General features: G+C 37.3%; 2 protein-coding genes across 12 annotated transcripts in view; one reads left to right on the forward strand and one right to left on the reverse strand.

The window, feature by feature from the left end:
• The window catches only part of Rmdn1 (regulator of microtubule dynamics 1), a 57,596-nt gene that overhangs the window by 34,400 nt on the left and 1,712 nt on the right, over positions 1–21,484 (forward strand). For 3 of the 8 annotated variants that reach the window (XR_015619970.1, XR_015619975.1, XR_015619973.1), the window contains 2 exons: positions 12,799–12,842; positions 13,586–13,877. Coding sequence is in view for 4 of the 8 variants with exons in the window: in XM_087550435.1 (XP_087406561.1) it covers positions 12,799–12,873 (75 nt within the window). In the remaining 4 variants the exon portion in view is untranslated. Of the gene's footprint in view, positions 1–12,798; positions 12,889–13,585; positions 15,461–21,484 lie in introns of those variants that run through there. The other 5 variants (XM_087550436.1, XM_087550438.1, XM_087550435.1 and 2 more) reach the window with 3 other exon arrangements.
• The window catches only part of Wwp1 (WW domain containing E3 ubiquitin protein ligase 1), a 91,577-nt gene that overhangs the window by 12,416 nt on the left and 57,677 nt on the right, over positions 1–21,484 (reverse strand). For all 4 annotated transcript variants that reach the window (XM_087547884.1, XM_087547885.1, XM_087547886.1 and 1 more), the window contains 9 exon segments: positions 21,323–21,451; positions 20,108–20,183; positions 19,902–19,973; positions 16,516–16,604; positions 12,315–12,474; positions 9,034–9,167; positions 8,796–8,936; positions 4,461–4,581; positions 2,199–2,303 (listed from right to left, as the gene is read on the reverse strand). In XM_087547884.1, coding sequence (XP_087404010.1) covers positions 2,199–2,303; positions 4,461–4,581; positions 8,796–8,936; positions 9,034–9,167; positions 12,315–12,474; positions 16,516–16,604; positions 19,902–19,973; positions 20,108–20,183; positions 21,323–21,451 — 1,027 coding nt within the window.

Genomic DNA, 21,484 nt, shown 5'->3' on the forward strand with positions numbered 1-21,484 from the left:
AGATGTACTTTAAAATAAATTAATGGCCAACATCCCATCAATGAGACTAAACAGGTGAAAATGTTAAAAACAAACAAAAAAAATCACTGAAACTGGTTCAAACAAAGGTGCAATAAAAAGTATTTGTAGTACCACATGGGTATAGCTGTGGTATTGTCTATGCCCTTCACTAGTACCTGAAAAACTACAGATGCTCCAAAATTAACAAGTTTGCTGACAAGTTCTCCTGAAAGAGGAATGTTAATGGATAATACAGTAATGAATATGTTGGTCTGAATATGGCCGGAAGCCAGCAAACCGGCAGTGTGAGGAAAGGCTTCTTCAAATAGGGAATGCACATGGGGTGGCATTATGGCCTGACTGGGTTAGTAAAAGCCTCAGTGAGGAGTGTGTCTGTGAGGTGCCTCCAGACAGGACTAACTGAAGAAAGAAGAATCCCCTGACCGTGGGAGTGACCTCGTCACTGGGCTGAGCCCCATCTAATAAAAGCAGACGGGAGCCGGCCGTCTCTGCTTCTGATCTGCAGAGCTCTGAGGAAGCTCCAAGGTCAAAGCTGTAGCTGTTCTTCCACCATGCTTTCCTGTCATGATGGCTGCTACTCTTAAAACTGTTAGTCAACTTGTTTCTTGTCAAGAATTTGGTTATAGCAATGCGACAGCAGCTAACAAAACAGCTTAGCTAAACATAAGGCTAAATAGTTTTCTAATCAGACTAAAACCTTGGATGAACTGTAAGTATACAGCCAGCCAACCGGAACCTGATGGTCTTTTGCTTTTTGCCTGCCCAGAAATGAACTCCTCTCTCTCAGCCATTAGAGTGCTCAGACCTGAGTAGTAAGTTACACAGGTCCCTGTGATGACTAAAGCCTCTTACTATGGAGCCAGACCTCCCTTGTAAGGGCCTCTGACCTTTAGCTCTGGAATGCCTGGGAGATCCTAGTGGCCTGAAGGTGAGATAAGAATAGGACAATGTGCTGTGAGTATGAACAGCTGCCTCTGCTTCTGTGGAAGAGGGATGCGTGCTCGTTTTATTACTCTAGAGTGGGAAGGAAGGAAGAACTGAAGGAAATGAAATGATGTTCCTTCGAGGCTGTGAATCACATGACAGTTGTAAAACACACCTTCCTAATAGATGCCTTAAAACCTCAGAAGGGGACTTAAGGCTGCCCTCTACTAGCAGTAGGAAACATTCACTTAATCTAAATTGGAATTGCATCTATGTCTCTGGTTTCTCCAAATAGATCCAAATGTCACAACACCAAATGACATGGGAAACACATTTTATTATCAACTATGACATAAACCTCACCATTTTACCTAAGGCCAACAGAACAGTTCAGTAATATACCTTTGGTTTATATGAATTTAAGTCCCTAAGTTATCTAGACACATTTTGTGCAGGTTGATGAATATTTTAAGGCAAGTTTCCAGAAGGGAAAATATTATGCAATAAACTAATGGGATTCATTGTTATGAAAAGATGTATCTTTTGGAAAATCTCTCCATGATAATATAAAACCTGGCTTTTCACATAAATGTGAAAATTACCAGAAGTCCAACCATTAAGTTGCTCAAGTAAGTTGTAGTTAGTAAAATACTTATGGAAAGAAATTTAAAATCTTTAACACGTAAAATAAAGCAAACATATCTCTTAAAATGTACTTAAATATTAGTACGGTGCACTTGGATATTGAGACCCACCTGATCGCAGTTAAAGCCAAAACACAGAAAGAACAAATAGTCATTCTTGTATATCACTGAATTATTCCAATTCTTCAGCATATTATCACCTTCAGATGAACTAAACCCAGCAGTGACCTTATCAATAAAAACATACATAGACCTGGCTGGATGTGATGGAGGATAACTAGAATCCTAGCAATGAATAAGCTGATTAAGAGAGGAAAGCAAATTCAAGAGCTGCCTGGGCTGTCCACATAGTGCCTATCTCGGGAGAGCCGAGGTAAATCTAAAAGCAGCAGAGGACACCCCATACTCCTTCACTGCTCACAGTGTGCAGAATTCATACAGTATGTGATAACACTGAACACTATTCATACCTCCATCGAGAAAATACTCAAAGTATTGGAAGGCTAAATTACAGGTCTAAAGTCTCAAAAATCATTAATAAATTACATAAAACTACTTTTTAAAGAAAATTCTTCAAATGATTGCTCTCAAAACAGATGAAGCAACTACCTGCCAAAACCAAATAATCTGCTTGCTGTTTCTCGTGTAATGTCGGTAAACAGTGTTTCTCTGCCAGTCTGCCAGGTCAACCTCTTGCATGCCACACAGCATAACCTAGGGATGAACACAGGATCAGCCATCGCGAAGATTACAAAGACTATGGGTTCTCGGTGTTGTTTCTTTGCTTTTTAATTACTTATAGGGGTTTCTAAAAATACATTCTGAGTAGAATAGTTTGTCACACTGGTTTCTGCCAGTGTGTTGGTACTTTCCTTCCCCTCCTTCCTGAGGCAGGGTCTCATGATGCAGTCCTGGCAGGCCCAGAACTCATCATGTATACCAGGCTAGCCCAAAGGCCTAAGAATGGCAATCCTGAGCCTCAGTCTGGGAATACAGATGCCTACCAACAAGTCTAGCTTTTCTTTCTTTTCTCTCCTCCCGACCCCCGTAATGATATCTTTTAAAGAACAGAATTTTTACTTTTGGTGAGGTCAGACTGTTTTCTTTACAGTATTGAAAATACTCTGAATATTATGAATATGTACATGTTTGTATAAACATGCATTTCATTTCTCTGGGTAAACACCAATGGGAAGATTTGCCAGAATATGAAGAAGATATGCATTTAATTTTATAACCCGAGAAATTACCAAGATTTTCCAAATTGGGATTTCATTTAGGCTAGTATTCTTTTGTTTAATCTTAGGCATTCATGTTTATGCTTAATATTAATTTTAAATTAATCTTTCTTTATGGCCTGAGGTAGCAGCCAAAGTTAATTTACTTTCCTGTGGATAATCCTGTTATTTCAACTTTATTTGTTGAAAATGTTGTCCCCCTTTCTACTGAAAATAATTTGACAATACGTATTGGGCTCTGTTTGTAGCTTTGTTTATATACCATAAATCAAAATGTGAACGTCTCTCAAGTTTGTCCCTTTAAAAATTATTTTGGCCATTCTAGAGCCTTTGTAGGTTCCTATAATAAAGTCATCATTGACGGTATTAACTTCTTTTGGGACACTGACTGTTGCTGTGTTCACAGATCACCCGGGAGAAAACTGACATTCTAACAATATCAAACTTCCAATATATAATACACTCTGTGTATTATTATTTAGGTCTGTAATTTTTTGAGCAGTGTTTTGGGGCTTTAGTATAGGAGAGTTGTATTTAGTTATATTTTTCACCGTTTTTTGACGTATTTATGACAAAAGTATTCAGTTCTAAAAAGGAAAAAGACAGGAAACATGCCACATTGAGGATATTATGGTAAATTAAATAAACATTCACAAAAACACAAATACGGGCTAGAGAGATGACTCAGCATTTAGGAGCACTGACTGTTTTTCCAGGGGGCCTGGGTTCAGGTCTCAGCACCCACATGGCAGCTCACGCCTGTTTTTGTGTCTCGAGTTCCAGAGGAGCTGATATTCTCACACAGATATATATGCAGATAAAACACCAATGTACAGGAGATAAAAATAACTTAAAAAGAGATAAATCAGTAAAAATGGAACCACAAATGATATGATCTGTTTATAAGGGATTTAAAGTTAATAAACATGAAGTAGAGGGACGTGAGGGCTTGTGTTTAAGAGTTTCAGTTTTCTAAGATGGAAACCTTCCCAAGACCTGAAGTATTACAGTGCAGTCCTATGTAATACCGCACTGAACTGCACACTTAAAAATCATTAAAATGGTCAATTTTATATTTCACTTTATATAAACCAACCTACTTCTGACATATACCCAGTTACCTTCTTTACGTGCAGGTGGGACCAGTAGTAACTCATTTAAAAATCTCATTTGTCAAGAAAGTCACTATCAATTAAGATTTCTGAAACTTTCTTAAATTATCAATAGTGATTGAATTCCTCTTTATGACCCCTAAAAGATGACAATGATCGATGATATTCTCTTTGCAATAATATCATTGTTCTTAAAACATTACAAAACATAAAATCCAGTGTCACATACTTTTAGATAGATGAGAAGAATCAATGTTATACTAAACTGTGTGGACACTTGTGTAAAACAATAAAACAAACTACACATGGAGCACTGCTGGCACATCAAGACTAGGGAGGCTGAAACAGGAGGATCATGACTTCAAGGCCCGTCTGGGCAGAAGTAGACCTTGTCTTAAAGCAAAAGAACAGACCAGTGAGTGTGGAAACTAGAGAGGAAGTGAGACTGGGAGAGGAAACCCAAAGCCCAGCCATTTCAGCAACAGCATTCCTACATAATAATCATAATAAAAGAGTCTAACCTCCAATTCTTTTTCATCAAAGTACTGTAGCCACTGAAGGGGGACAACTTCATTAAACCCATCAAGGAAAGCTTTGGTCTGCTCTTGTACTCCTCGTGAAAAACGCCATTCTGTCATTAAACTGAAAATAAAGACAGTATTTCAAAATAGGTCATATATATAAATACATAAAGCTAAGGGATAAAAACACCAAGAACATTTCTTTTTCTAAATATACTAACCAAATAATGTGCACACAAGCATGTATGCATGTATACCTCTGTTATTTTTAGTTAACATTTTCCATTAACAAATTCATGCTATCACTTTTAGTTACTTTTATTTTTGAAATTACATTTTTTGCCTTTAAAAAAAATAGTTTTTATTTATTTACATTGTAAATGTTGCCCCCTTCCTGGTCCCCCCTCCAAGAGTTCTTCACCCCATCCTCCTTCCCATTCGCCTCCGAGACACTGCTCCCCCACCCACCCACATGCACCTCAACCTTTCTCCCTTCTCTTTCTTCCCTCCAAACCCACCTATATATACCCTTCCCATATTCCAACAAAAGGAAAACCCAGAAGAAACAATACATTTCTTGACATAATTACATGAAGAGAGTATAAATGACCTATAAAAAGCAGTGACATCAAAACAGGAATAAATTATCTTCCAAGTAATATGGCACAGACCTATATTGACTCACACTTAGAGAATTAATATCAGTGCTCCTCAGGGTAGTCCTTAAATTCAGAATGAAGTTCATCAAAGTCATTTTATAAAGGTTATCACCTGATACCAAAAACTCACAAGGATAGGCTGACAGATACACAGATATACATATGACAGACAGACTGAGGGAGAGAGACTGAGAGTCAGATTATAAAATAGAAATCACATGGGATCTCAGTGGATGGAGAAAAGGCGTTTGACAAAGTACAACCCTTCAAGACATAAGCACTTGAAAACCTAGTATCAGATAACAACATAATGAAGGCTGTATCTGAGTAACCTACAGCCTTTGCAGTAAATGGGAGAAGCCTCAATGCGTTTCCTACAGGACTGAGACAAAGTGCTTACTAAGTATGTGAACTGAAGTAAGAAGAGTACTAAGGCAAGGAAAAAACAAAGGCTATAATTACTCTTGTTATAGTAACTTCTAATTCTCAACTGGTACCCCACCTTTGATCATTCAGTTCCCAGATAAAAGGCACACAACCTTTATATTTACACTGAAGGTTTACAGCACTAGAGCTGGTGGGGGCAGGTACCTACCTACCCTCTGTTATTATGTCTACTTCCTTACCAACAACCCTGACATGTGACTATCTAATCATCTGCGCTACTCTTTAACTCCAGTTGGCCAGCAGCCCTCATGGTCATGGTTTCATGATTCACCTACCCCAAGATGTCTTTCCCTCGCTCCACCTCCTTTTCTTCTTCCCCTCGTGGTCCTCCCTCAGACCCCAAGCATGGAAACCCTAACCCAGTTTTATCTCTCTTCTGCCCAGCTATAGGCTGTTGGTATCTTTATTCAACCAATAGTTTTCAGTTAAGAAGCAAGTCCCCATAGTAGTTGCTCCTGTCCCTGGAGGCAATCAGGTCTTGTGGGTCAATATCTACACTACATAGTATTTAACATTATAATTCAATTTCTATTAGCAGAAAATATGATTCTGTATATGACAAATGTTGAAGACTCCACACCAAAAACCTCTTGGAACCAATAAACATGTTTAACAAAGGAACAGGATATAATCCATACATGTATTTATCAGCTCTTAATAATTTTTATAGAAATTAGTTAATAGCTTTTCTAAAACCAGTAATGAACATGCTGAAAAAAAATTAGGAAAACAGTCACATTGGTAATAGCTAGAAAATAAAGCTTTGGAATAAATCCAATCAAGAAAGTAACAATAGTAAAACTACTAAAACACTAACGAAAACATCTGAAGAAGACAAAAGATGAAGCCACCCATGCTCTTGGAGCAGCAGAAATAGTAGCACGAAAGTAGTTACACCATTAAAAGCAAAGATACAGATTCAATAGAAACTCTGTCAAATTCCAATGACATTCTGCAAAAATATTAGACAGAAGATCCTAAAATTCGTAGGGAAATACAAAGTATCCCAGAAAGCCTAGCAATTGAGAACAAAAAGAACAATGCTGTAGGTATATCACCATGGTGGTTTCAATTTATACAGAACCACAGTCAGAAAAATAAATGGTCTGGCTCAAAAACAGACATGTGGATTAATATGATAAAATACATGCCCTAAGTTAAATAGCCAGGTGACTTTTGTCTAATGAATGGGCAGTTGTTGAAAGATGAGGGACAAATGGCAAAAAAACAAAACCAAAAATGTTCAACATCACTAGTCATCACAGAAATGCAAATTAAAACTATGCAGAGTCCATTTTACCCAGAGTTGCTACCTCAGAGAAAACAACAACTGCTAGCTGGCAAGGAAGCAGAGAAAAAAGTATTTATGTACTGTCGATGAGAATGTAATCTGGCTTGCTTCTATAACTACTAAAAATCAAAAACAGGAAAGAATATGCTAGTTGTTGTCTAATACCATATACAGCCCTGAAAATATACAATTATCATATTTATATTTATTATATTTAGGAACATATATGCATATACATATATACATATAACAACAATTAATGGAAAAAGGGGGCCATGAATTTGAAAGACAGTACAGGAACATGGGAGAGGGTTTGAAGGGAGGGAAGAGAGGAAATGATCTAATTATATTTGTAATCTCAATGTGATGAAATGCATAAAATCAGATATGATTATATTTAGTGAAATAAAGCAGACAGAAAATCAAATATTTGATGCTTCCATTTACTTCTTAAAGATATATACTCATTACATTTTTCTTCAAAGATGTATTCTTATTTTAAATGGATAAATATTTGTTTGCACATATATTCTCATGTGAATGCCTGGTGCCTGCAGAGGACAGAGAGAGCTGGATCTGGAACTAGAGCTACAAATGGTTGCAGCTACCATGTGAGTCCTGGGAACCACATCGGGGTCTAGTACAGGACCAGCGAATGCCCTTAACTGCTGAGCCAATTCCCTAGCTTCCTGTGTAACATGAAAACAGAAAGGGCCTGGGGAAAGGATGAGAGTAGCAGAAGGCAGTAAGGCCAGAGGAGGAAATCCAAGTCTGAACATACTCAAAGTCCACAATGACGTGAGATTTCTTTAATGCAACCCAGCATCATGCACACTGAATATATGCCAATAGAACATTTATTTAACATGCACATAACATGTTAAAAATTGGGACTGTGGGCCGTGTGTATTGGCACACAGCTTCCCAGCAGAGGCAGGCGGGTGCAGTTGAGTCTGAGTCTCAGCTAGTCTGTAGGACGAGTGCCACAACAGCCAAAGCTACATAGGGAGCCCTTTCCTGCAAAGCCAAAGTAAGTACGGAATAGAGGCGAGAGTGCAGTGTGGCATGAAATGACAGTGAAAGGGGCGTTCCTGGACACAGTTCTGTCCGTTCCTGGCATAGCTTCAGTCCCTTCATCTGTAAATGAAGTGGCTATACGCTGTCTTTGCAAAATATCCTTTTAAGTTAAATTTTTATTATAAAGAACTTAAATATAAAATATTCATACACCAAAATTAACCAGACCCCACATCTATACATCACTGCAAACTTTCTACACAGACAGAATAGCCATTCTAAAGCTGTGAAACATCACACTGGATTTTATATTTTCACTATTGAATACTGGCATGTATTTATCCACCATCAAAAATGGCAGAATTAAAACTAGAAAAAGAATGTGCTTTATATCCTCTTTTATGAATCAAGTTTCAGTTACCTACATTCAGTGTCTTTCATTATCATCTTGATAATAGTTACTCTTTCTTCTTCTCTTTTCTTCATGCTATACTGTACCAGTGTGCACTTTTACACACACACACACACACACACACACACACACACACACACACACCATTATAGTATATATGTATATGCACAGTAGGCTAGGATTGACATATGAGGGACAACATACAGCTTCTTTCTGAGACTGCACACTGGAAATCCCTTTTCAGCAGGAAAGCTTCATGGCTTCTGATCTAACAAGGGAGAATGCCTGTTGCTGACGGGAAAGCGAATGATGATGTGTGTTGTCTAACCTCAAGAAAACTGGAGCACGAGGTGTGGGTCAGCTGTAGAGCAAAGGATCTGACCCAGCAGAGAAAGAACCTGATGAGAGTTTCCTAAGTGCTTTGTAAAAACTAGTAAGCTGTGAATACAGGAGATTTCTAATTATATTCCATAACTACAGAATGAATTCAAGCAGCTCTACCAACCTACCCAATATATTCATCTTTGTTTTCTTCAGTCACCAGGATATTGGAACCTCCCAACTTTAAATCATGTGAAGTAACTTTTCCCAGAATCTCCATGTCTACAGAAAAGTACATTTCTAAGCCACATTCTTCAATATTGTTATCTCTGGATAAAACAAAAGTGTGTGAGTATGCATGTAAACACAATATACAAATGGGTTTCAAGTAAATACCTCAATTAAAAAAAAAAACAAACTTCAAACCTTATCCAGATTAGAGAATTGTAAAATTCAGTATCGATAGATTCCAAATCCTTGATAGTAAGTTTTTTACTTAGCATACGCTTGTAGAATGGTAAAGAAAAACCAGTATCAATAAACTTTCCGTGGAATAGCGCCTGTGAAAAAAATAAAACATTTTATTTAAACTTACAAAGTAGTAATCTTTAGAGCACAGTGACAAAAATAGAAATCATGCATCTTTACATATTCAAAAGCATATTCATATGTAATGGTATAAACTGTGAAGGCTAGCAAAGCATAGAAACTTGAATGAAAAATTTAATTCATAGGTCAAACAACGTACAATAAACAATAGAGTTTAAAAACAATAGTTTTTAAACTATAAAAAGATGAGACTTCATTACCAACTTCTTCCACATGTAAATATTTTAATAGTTAACGTAAACAGAAATACCAAGCCCCATTCCTTTCTTCCATTCCTTTCTTATGGGTACGACCTCTGTGTCTTCATGCCTACACACAGCATGAATACGGGAGAAGCACCAGTGACTTTTGATCCCATGAATATCTAAAATTACTCCCAGCCCTTACCCCATGTATACCCAATTAGCAAGTCATTTATATAGCTTCACACTTCCCCACTATTCTCTAACAAACTCCCAGCCTACACCAAATCAACTTAGAACTGACTGTGCCTAGACATTGGTAGAGCATGCTGGAAGATCGCACACCAAGCTATCCAGCTGTGACCAGCAACCTCATAGGAAGGATTGTTTACTTTCTACCCTCAGTTTCCCTCACTGCTCACTGCTGCTCCTCTGTCCTCAAATACTTACCAAACTACTGCACATAGGAAATGGCACCCAGGAGTGCTTTGTGTGCTCTACCCACCTGCTCACCGCTAGCATCTCAACTCTCATACTCCTACTGCAAATAAGCTTTTACCACTTTTGTCAACAGTACAGACTTCTCTCCTTTATTCAAGGTCATTGCTCCAATATTTCTTATATTATGGGGTTCATCAATTCTTTGTCCTCAGCTGGGCTTGGTGGCACATGGCTATAATACAGCACACAGGAGGTGGGGGCAGGTTATCAACCTGAACTACAACAACAGAATACTAGGTTACCAAATTCTGATACTGCACTGTGAACTTTTCTTAAGCAGGTGCCTATGTCTGAATACACACTAATCTTCCCGTGCCAGCATTCATAAATGTTTTTCACCTTGCTAAATGGCTGATGCCAGACATATCAGTAACACATGAAAGGGCTATGGTATCTACTTTGAAATACCCTTCCTTCTACCATTTTCTTCTGAGAACCACTTACTTGATTTTCTAATCTCAAGTGGTTTTTTTTCACTCCTTTTCATTGTCTCAGTTTATAAAAATCCCTTAATTCCTCTGTCCACATTATTCCTTAACACAACCATGAGAGTTTGATATTCTCCATGTACTTTGAATCCCCAAGTGCCCCTGACACATCTCCTTCTCACCAGACTTGGATACCTATCTTTTGTACACCTCTACCGGATACTTATGGGCATCCTGAATGCAGAAGCAACCCAACATTCTTGATTTTCCTTATTGCCAGTATTGGTTCTTGTGGCCAAAGCTCCCTCTTAGAAAATGGTCATTTCAAACAGATGCACAAGCCATGCGTTTTTGGCGCCTCACTTTACTCTTTTCTTTCAAGCTTTTTTTTTTTTTTTCTTTTTTTCGGAGCTGGGGACCGAACCCAGGGCCTTGCGCTTACTAGGCAAGCGCTCTACCACTGAGCTAAATCCCCAACCCCCCTCACTTTGCTCTTCTGCCTTGCTCCCAATCTACCAGAAAACCTATTTCTTTTAAACCTCAGAATATAGTCTGAATCCAAACCACTTCTCACATCTATTACTACCACACAGATGCAACATCTCTATGAGGTCTCATTATGACCTCTACAAATGGTCTGTGTCTCTGCCTCTGTTTTCTGCTGCCCACAGTAGAGGAATTCTTGTTGGTGTTACTTAGTTCATGACACTCAACTGACCTACTCAAAATCCTTACATGAATTCTCTAAAAAGTCCTACATGGTATTTCTCAATCTCATTTCTCACCATATTCTCCCCCAGCTGAGTCATTTCTAAACCCTGCAAGCATTGTCTTGCTGTTCCATTGAGTCCAAAGTTTTCTTCTCCAAGGTATCCATGTGACCCAGTCTCTTGCCTTCTTCATATTTCCATTCGTGTTCAGACTTTAGAGGGCTGCTTTAACCACTTATATGAAAAAGCAATGCACAACCCCAACCCCGTGTTACCGAATTTAGATTCCAAGAGTAGAAACTGTAACATTTTGTTGTTATTCTTTAATACCCACTGCCTAGAAATGGGCATGGAATTATTATATACTCTCAACAGATACTTGATAAATGAGTTAATAGATAATGTAGTGTAAAACTTATAGACCCCTGTGTCAAAAGACAGTTCACAAAGGCAACTGCAAAGCTCTGAAAATCTGAAGACTCTAAGTGTACTTACTCAGTAACTCAGATTTTCCTTGCGTTAAATAACACCGTCCCCTTTTCTCCACATGAAGTAACAAAGCCTTTTATTTTTTCTTAATTTTATTCATTTTCCCGAAATTTAATCCATACATAATGTACTTCTTTAATCATATTCCCATTATCACGTTATCCCCCTCCCTCTCTCAGTGCATTTTTCTTTGCAACAATTCCTCCCTTCTATTTTCATGTCAGTGTGTGTGTGTGTATGTGTGTGTACGCACGCACTAGCACACACATCTCATTGTCTTCAATTTGGGTTGCTTGACTGAGCATAGGTGGATTACTGTTTACTTAAGGACAGGGAAGTTTACTGATAATGCCCACCACTGAGGAATCTGACACTCCCTCAGCAAGTGTAAATGAGTTATAACTACTCAGGGAGGATATAAAGTCTCTCAAAAGATTTTTACAAAGTACACTTTTTGCACATGTCTGTGTATATGGTATGCACATGTGTATGCAGACCCAAGGCTGGTATTGACTGTCTCCCTAAATTATTCACCACCATATTGAGGAGAGTCTTTTAATCAAACAAACCAATCCTAAAAGTTGTAGTTCGGCTAATTTCCCAATTTGCTCGGAGGATCAAGTATTGCCTTCTAAGTATTGGAATTACACGCAGGCCACTGGGGATCAGAATTCCAGTCTTTGTGACTACTTGGCAAGAAACTTACCCACTGAGCCACCTCCCCAACCCCTAAAACAGTTTTGAAGTAAGCAATATGTAAATAAGATAACTGAAAGTTGGAAACTCACCATTGCAATAAAGCGACCAATAAAACAGAAGTATGAAAGATGATCAGGATTTATAGTTGACGCTGGGTTTATCTGTAAACAATAGTTATTCTTGCCTGCATACTCAAATAAGCAATACATTGGGTTCAAAACTTCATGGGAAAGCAAGAAAAACCATTCTCTATAAAAAAATAAGTCAAGATTACTTTTAGTATTCATATATATATAGATTTAAAAATGGTCTTAAATAGATCCATAAATAAATAAATAAATGCATGCTCGCACACACATACAGAGGCACACGCACACCTACTCATTTCTTAGCTCTCTTCCATCTCTACTTTATCATCTGGCTTTCCATTCCAAGTCCCGTAATTCTGCTCAGTCAAATGGCAATCTCACTGTTCTTCACATGTATGTGCTTTTCTATACCACAATATCATTTGGGTATCTTCCTGCACATTTAATTCCACCTATACTAATGACACTTTTTCTGAATTTACAGTTCATTCCAATTTTAGCAAATTTTGAAGCAACGTCAAGAGGATGGTATGTATATGCCATTGTGTTTACTGTGTAATATCAATCTGAAAATATATTTTTATGCACATTAACCTCAAAGGTAAAAGCCATGTCGATGTATTTTTAGTATTCTTAACTCTTACAGGCATTCTGTAATATCTACCTAACGAGCTTTTTATTTTGTTTTGGGTTTGTTGTCGGTGATTCTAGGTATAGAATCCAAGGTTTCCTTCGTGCTAAGTCATGGATAAGGCACTGCGCTATTTGTTGGTGACATTATAGCACATAACATTGCTGCTATAGAACGGACGGTGTTTTATCTTGTCTTTTGAGATAAGGTCTTACTCTACTGCTTAGGTTAGTCTGGAATTTGATATGTTGCCTAGGCTGGCTGTGAGTCTATAGCCATCCTGCCTTAGGTTCCTAAGAGCTGGCACATCTGGGTTTAATAGAACAGTTCAAATTGCATAGAAAATGTATTCAAAATGATCCTAAAACTGAAAAGAAGTGAACTCTTGAAATGTGCTAAGTACTTACTTTTAACCACCTGTTTTACTTCACTTTAATAATTTTTAACACAAAATAAACATGTACAAAATGTCCTACAGTGAGAGTACAAACTCAAATATTTACTGTGATCAATGAGTTCATGGGTCTTTGCCTTGCCAAAACCCCATTCCTCATTATGAACCTGCTAATATATATGATAGACTTTAAGGAATGAAAATTTCTAGGCACATTAACCTAATCTTTTTTTTTTTTTAATACAGAGGTGGGAACTATCTATCATGATGACTGCATGCTATCTTAACAGACTCACCAGTTGGTGCCAGTAAAGCAGAAATTTGGGTATACTCTTTTTAAAGAAAAGCCTGTATTATTATCATTGTTTGCTTGTTTTTGTTTGTTTGTTTGTTTTCTTGTTTTTTTTAAAGACACTATGTAGCTTTGACTGTCCTGGAACTTACTAGGTAGACCATCCAGCTAGCTTCAAATGAAATCTGTCTGCCTTTGCCTGCTGCATGCTGACATTAAAGCTATCACCACATTTGGTCAAGAAAAGACACGATTTTAATTCTTCATTTCAATCTGGTAACACCATCAAACAATTTGAAAAACTTGAAATCATCATGGTTCACCTCTATGGCAATTCATATGTTCTTCTACTTTATTTATATATGATTGATACAATTTTCCCTGAAACTGCCTGAGTGATACAGAGCAGTTACAAAACAAAATCAACTACGAATCAGTATCAACTCATATAACTAAATCAGGTTCAAAACAGTAAGTGAACCAAGTTAGTTTCACTTTGTGGTTGGGCTCAATTAAGACATTTTCCTCAGAAAAGAGAAATAAGTAAATTCTAGTAAGAATGTGTTTACATGTACACACACACACACACACACACACACACACACACACACACACACACTCATGCACACACTCACACGCTAGGAATAAAATTTCCAATTGCTTCAGATCACTTTTATAAAACAGCAGACTGGAGAAAACTGCGCTGATCCAAGAGAATGGCTACTGATGACAAAGCCTTTACCCTAATACCACCACAAAGAGAAGCTCCTAGCTAGAAGGAGCCAGAAGAATCACCCTTTACCACAGCTCAGCTTCACTCTCTCAAACCAGACATATGAGGCTGAAAGAATCATGAACCACACATAGGAGCTAGCAGGGCCTAAGGAAGAAAATGAAGGAAACAGTAAAACAGCAAATGAAGAAAAATCACATGAGAAGCAGCAAAACATAGGGCAATCCTGCAAACAGTGACATGAAGACAGGCTTCAGAGAACCAAACAGGAAAGCACTGGGATCAGAATGATTAGAGAAAAGGTGACAGACGTGTTGACTGACAAAGGAGATTCCACATACCCATGACTGATGTTCCTGAAGAAAGAAAAGAACAAATAGAACAGAAAAAATATTCAAAGATAAAATAGAAGAAAACTTCCCTGAAATTAAAGTTCTTAATATGTTCCTTAAAAAAAAAAAAACTAAACAATCTGCAATGAAACTAGTGAACTTTAAAGAACAATGTGTGCACTCAAGAGAAGATTTTCTGACAAAGGTTTGGCCTCATATTTCATAGTACTCACATTCAATGCTGAAACAACAGTGAAGCGGTCCCTAAGAATACTGGATAGACAGTGCTGTGCAAGACATTTCTGTCCAGTGAGGTTTTTTATATAGAAAACCAACAAAGAAAACATTCCCTAACATGTAACAACTATAGAAACATATTGCCCAATGAATTCTTAGATAAGCACCTCAATGATGAATCTAACCATCTAATGCGGGAATTGAATAAAAAATTAGAAGAAAATAATGATACAGAAGAACAGTTTAACTGTTAAAACATAAAACTGGAACCAAATAACTAAGACAAACAATAGTTTAAAAAGAATGTGAATGTTATCAAAACAGACAATGAGGGAAAAAAAATACCGTGTTGTCTCACTTCTAAGACGTGTCTTTTCAATGACTGGGCATTTCTGAAACTGAGAAAAACTCAAACTACATACACTATGAATATTTCTTGGATAGTAGTTGAAAACTGTTATAATGTTTTACATAGAAACTGATGCTAATAAAAACACTGGCAAACCCACAGCAATTATCTACTTCTACCAAGTGTGACCTGGTCCTGCTTTTTGTCAGAAAAATTGAAACTGTGATTGTCTAATTCTGTAAAATTCTATAAAAATCTGAATTCTTAGGAGGTCTTAATGGAACTGTTAAATTAAAAAAAAAATGCTGCCAGGTGTGCCAGGTGCCTTTAATACCAACACGCAGGAATCAGAGGCAGATCTCTGTGAGTTCGAGGCCAGCCTGATCTACAGAGCGAGTTCCGGGACAGCCAAGGCTTCACAGAGAAATATTGTCTTGAAACAAAACAAACCAAATGCTAAAACAGATTTGTGTGAAGCAATTAAAGGGGAAAACGAAGAATTTTCACTAACTACTTCACAAGTATCCAATCTATTCAGTAAAATGAAAAATTTCATTTTCCAAGTAAACTCAGATCAGAGCAAGAGCACAAATAAAAGTGACATGCAACATTGAAAAAACAAAATTAATAAATAACCTTCTGTGAATCTGTTAATTATGGTACACTCATATGGGCATACTATACAACCATTGGGTAAAAGCATTAGGCTGTACAGAAGAGTAACCCTAATGGTTGGACCCTGTGAGAGCTCAGTGCTTAAAGCACTTGCCATGTAGGCAGGAGACCCTGAGTTCTCTCTTCAGCAGACCCTGTGTGCTCTGGGTATGTGGTCATGATGACCCACCTATAATCCCAGTACATGGGATGTGAAGGCAGAAAATACCAGAAAAAGTTGGCTAATCAGACCAGCTCAAATGTTGAATGCTAGATTCACCAAGACACAATGCCTAAACATATAAAGGTATAAAGGAAGACACCAGATGTCAACCTCAGGCCTCCACACACATGTGCACATATACCCATACACACATGTGTATGCCACACTCAGGCAAGTAGACATACACACATACCATACACATTTACCTATGCAAAAGATTGTAATAATGGTTATCCCAAATAACTCTGGTTGCTACTAAAAAGCATAATTTAATACATTCATACATTTTTTAAAAGAATAAATCCACCGCAGATAACAAAATAGATTTATTCCAAAGCAGTACGTTTTAAGTTTACCTTGCAAGGCCACCATAATCGAGGCCTTCTTCTCCTCTAAATATTACATATAATCGCCTCCTCAAGTCATACGGTTTTAATGCCATAATCTAATTAAAGACAAAATAAGAATGTTTATTTTAGATACTTATAGACAATATAAGTTACTTCCAAAATAATTCAATTTGTATTTTCAAAAGTAAACATTTCCTCATCTCATATTTAATTCTGCAGTTCATCTGGTTTGTTCTATAAACCAGCTAAAAATGGACAATCCCTCAAGTTTTCCCTGACTCGCTTTCACATAGTTTTCCCCATTCTAGTGTTTAATAGTGGTGTACTTTGAGTGAGTGGTAAGCAAGGATAAGTCTATCAACTGGTGCCTGGTAACCTTTTCTCTGTAGCAATACTATACGGTGAAAGTACTTTGGGAGTCCTCCACACCACCATGTACACCACACCTATCTCTGGAGGATAGAAATCCATCTGCAATCCTTACTCCATGATGTATGTTTATACAACAGCATGTCTTGAAATAAGATCCAAATACATTCTCATAATCGGTAAGTTTGTATCAAAGTTAATCATAAGCATGTTTCACTTGTGGATAAGAATTCGTATCTACTACCATCCATCAGAACCACAGGCAAGTCAGGTCTGGATCCTAAGGCAGCTCACTACTAGGCTTCCCTAAAAGGCAGCTATGGTCTCAATCCATATCTGAACCCCATATCTTAACCCCATATCTAAACAGACAAGAGAAAAACAAAAGTAACAACTAACATAAATATAGATACACACTTTCTAGAGCAACTCAAATGTAGCTCTGAATAAGCCATTTGTAAAAACACGCTTAAAACACTAAGTATCATCTGACTCAGGATTACTCACTCACACAAAAGCAGTTTTGGTAAAAGCTACATTGGCTATCTTTTCTAAAGCTTAACAGCTAGTAAAATGAGGCTATGCTACAAATATCTCTAGGCCTTCAGTATTACTAGTCCATTTAACCTGTTAGAACAACAGCAGCAGCAGCCAGCATTGCACCACAACTCTAAGGGTGCAGCAGAGGCACTACACATTGGCCGTTCATGATCTGTAAGAGACCTAGGTTCGCCTCAACAAGAGGGACAGCATGAATGGTACTGGAAAGCGAGCCGACTACCCAGCGTTAAGGAAGTCAGAGATCTTGGAAGAGAACCTATTACCACTGCTTTACTAAACCAGCCTCATCCCTAACTACACTCTAAATATTTGTCCTTAAACCCACAGATGTGTAGTTCTCATTCCATATCAAAGGATGGTTCTCTTTGCGACAGACAGCTATGAATTGTACTAAACACAAAGATATACTTGTCTTATAAGAGAATGCAGAAAACAACCAAATATAAGACAATGTAATAAAATTGCATCATTTCCTCCCTCTACACTCTCTCATATACCCCATCTGGCTTCTTTTCAAATTTATGGCCTCTTTTTTCACTAATTTTTGTTACATATGTGTGTGTGTGTGTGTGTGTGTGTGTATTCTTTTTACATGTTTCTTCTCTATATTTCTTCTGTATAACGTTACTAGTATGCTTATGTTTTTATGACTGCCCACTTGGTTACAGATAGGCAATATGTCTTATATAATCCTAAAATATAGTTGTGAAGCCCCACTGATACATCTACAAAACAACTCCTATACCTAAGACTCAGAGAACATATCAGAAAAGAGGCAGGAAGATTTTACAAGCCAGAGGATCAGGGAGTTTGGTGTGAGATTGTTACTCCTAAGAATGCTAGAAGCCCCCCCCCCCCCCCATGAAGTCTCACAACATGATTACCTAACCATGGATTAAGACAAGAATACTGAGAGACATGCTAAGATGGACGGGGAAGGTCCCCAAGGTCTCAACCCGATATAAAGAACTAATAATGAATGCTGAATCAGAAGAAATAATCATCCAATTGGCTAACACCAAAGAGCAAGCCATAAAAACATATATATTCTAGTAACATTATACAGAAAAAGAGATTATATTTATATATTCATGTAATAGGGATATAAATAAATATACATACATGTATGTAACAACAATTGGTGAAAACAGAGGCCATAAATTTGAAAAAAACCCAGATGGACTATATGGGAGAGTATGTGGGGAAAATCATGTAATTTTATTTTAATTTCCTTGTCTTTTTTCTTTTTTAAAGTTTTAATAAAACTTAATACAAAGTACAAAAAGAAAAAAAAAAGAGATTAGGTTTACAAAACAGGACCCATTATTCCTGAAAATATTTTACCGGCCCCTTGCTACTCTTTCCTTCAAGTAATTCAGTGTTTTATATATATAGCTATTTGAAATCACCATGCCTTTCACTAATGCTCTTTCCTGTAGTGTTCTGAAACAATTCACCTTTGCTTTAGATTTTATTTTGGGTGAATTCTAACTTTTAAGCTTAGTAATATTTTTTCTTTAGATTTATCTCTTTATTTACATTTCAAATGTTATTCCCTTTCCCGGTTTCCTGTCCATACGGTCCCCCTCCCCTCCCCATATGGGCGTTCCCCCCCACCGACCCCCCCTTACTGCCCCCTAATTTCAGTAATAAAAGAAATAATTAATAATTAATAAAACATTTAATTACAAAGAAAGTTATAGTTATTACACTGGAAGACAGTGAAAGGTCATGAAAAATTTCCCACTTCATTATAAAAAAATGACATTAATGTTTTCAAAAACATTCTGCACGTGACTCCAGAAAGGCAGCCATGTTACATTCATGTATCATTAAGTATTTCCTGAATGACTGTTCATTAAGAGCACTATTCTAGGTCCTGGACACAGGAGAAGTAAACCAGTAATCCATGCTCTCATGCAGCATTCACTCCAGTAAGGGAGATAGGGAGGAGCAGTCATAAGAATGATGAAGTATCCTAAACGGTTAGAAATATGTCGGGAGCCAGGCAGGGTTATCATTTAAATAGCATGCTCATCGTGACCATAACACAGTGAGACCTAGAGGTCAGATGAACATAGGTCACTATTGGAATACTCAATGCATTACACAATCTACCAATATGATATGATCTGTTAAAACAAGACATCTTGACTATCTAACACCAAATGGCCATCACAGAGATGCTGTGATGAGAAAAGAAAAGAAACAAAAAACTGTCACTAATTGGTCAACAGTCATGACTTACTAGGTTGTGAAGTTTATTTTTATTTAGGCATATGAATGGTTTGCCTCCATGTATGCCTCCGGCCTACATAACAGTTTAATATAATTATTAACATAGTCACTCAGGGAATGAGGGTTACTATAAATGTTTAAAGAGTCCAAAACTTTTAACTCTCTTCAGAAATTCAGAATAAAATGAGACAAAAAGTACTGTTTCATTCTGGTAGTTTCCTTACCTGTTGAAAGGAATCTTCAAATAATGTCTGTCGGGACACATTGATCTTTACATGACTGGGTAGTGCATTAGACTAAAAACAAAAACATCGCATCATGTAAGGCACAGCATATGTATTATTAATGATCAGACTAATGATTATATGACTAATGATTATATGATTGATGACTAATGATTGTAAAGGAGATTGATTTACCACTGTAGTACCTGGCACAAGTAACGGAAGTGGGCCAGTTTCCACCTAAAGCTGCGCTCATAAGCGATCTGCGGACCACCTTTAGTTCTAAAGAGAACAAAACGAATACAGCTGTAATACCAGTGTGGATCAGAGGACACGACAGCATTGTGACGAAGGAAGTTACTGCAGGCAAAACAACAGGTCTGTTTGCTAGGACATTGGTGGCCTGAGTCATGAAGGTTGCCACAGCAGCAGCACATGTGTACAGAGGGAAACCACAATTAAGGCTAGGTTTATTAATAAGCCTTTAGTTTACTGAAGTCCTGAGCTCTACCTCAGACTCCTAAAAAGAACCTTTGATAATACTGAAAGCTGAAGAAGTCAGGGATTCTCGATAAGGGAACCTTGGGGGTGGGGGTGAGAGGTGGGGGTGTGTCTGTTCCTCGTCTTAAACCTGATCTGTACAAAGACAAAGCAAAGCAAAATTAAATTCCTCAGAGCGAGGTATATGCAGATCATGTGACATAACTGGACAATGATACAAGAGGCAGATACAAGATGTAGCTCAGAATGCTTCTCCTGCCTAGAAAGTCTTTAACAGATGGGAATAAAGCATTTTCATGCCAGAGTGAACACAAAATTCTGTCCTCTGTTGTCACATTCAGGGGAGATCATTCTGTCCTCTATTGTTCATTCATCCAAGAACATTTACTAAATTCATAGCAGGAGCCTAACATTCTTCTAAACAATGAAAGTATTAGTTGCCAATAACATGGACAAAGTGATAGTTTTGTGTAATATACGCACCAATGAACAACCAAACTATAAATTGTTCATTTTAAGAGAATAAATGGCTTTCATTTCTTACAGAAAAAAAGGGCCTTATTGAAAGAAAAAATAAACAGGAAAATAATAATAATCTTTTTCAAAGGTTATTAGAAGATTAAAAGATGAACTAACACATCTAAAATACTTAGAACAATCTTTGGCATGTAGTAACTATTACACACATATATGGATATGGATATATATATATATATATATATATATATATATATATATATATATATGGAAATGATATACCACAAATCAATTCTGGAATAATATAGAGCAAAAAGAAGTATAGCTGGGTATTACCTGTGTGTGTTTTCTTGAATGAAAAATAACTTGTTTCTAAGTCTAGGGCTACATTAAAGACTAAACCTGTCTTCACTAACAGTTTTAAAGTTCAGATTTCCACTTACACCGATGACTTCCCATTGCGGGGATCTTTGAATGTTGTTGTTCTTGTGTTATGGTCAACAAAGTACCTGACACCTTCCCGAGTATACCTAATTTCCCAGCCTTCTGGGAGGGGTTCTTCATTTGGTAACCTAAAAGACAAGAAACACAATCATAAGGTGAGC

Source organism: Rattus norvegicus, chromosome 5 (assembly GCF_021556685.1).
Source record: "Rattus norvegicus strain SHRSP/BbbUtx chromosome 5, alternate assembly SHRSP_T2T, whole genome shotgun sequence".
NCBI lineage: Eukaryota > Metazoa > Chordata > Mammalia > Rodentia > Muridae > Rattus > Rattus norvegicus.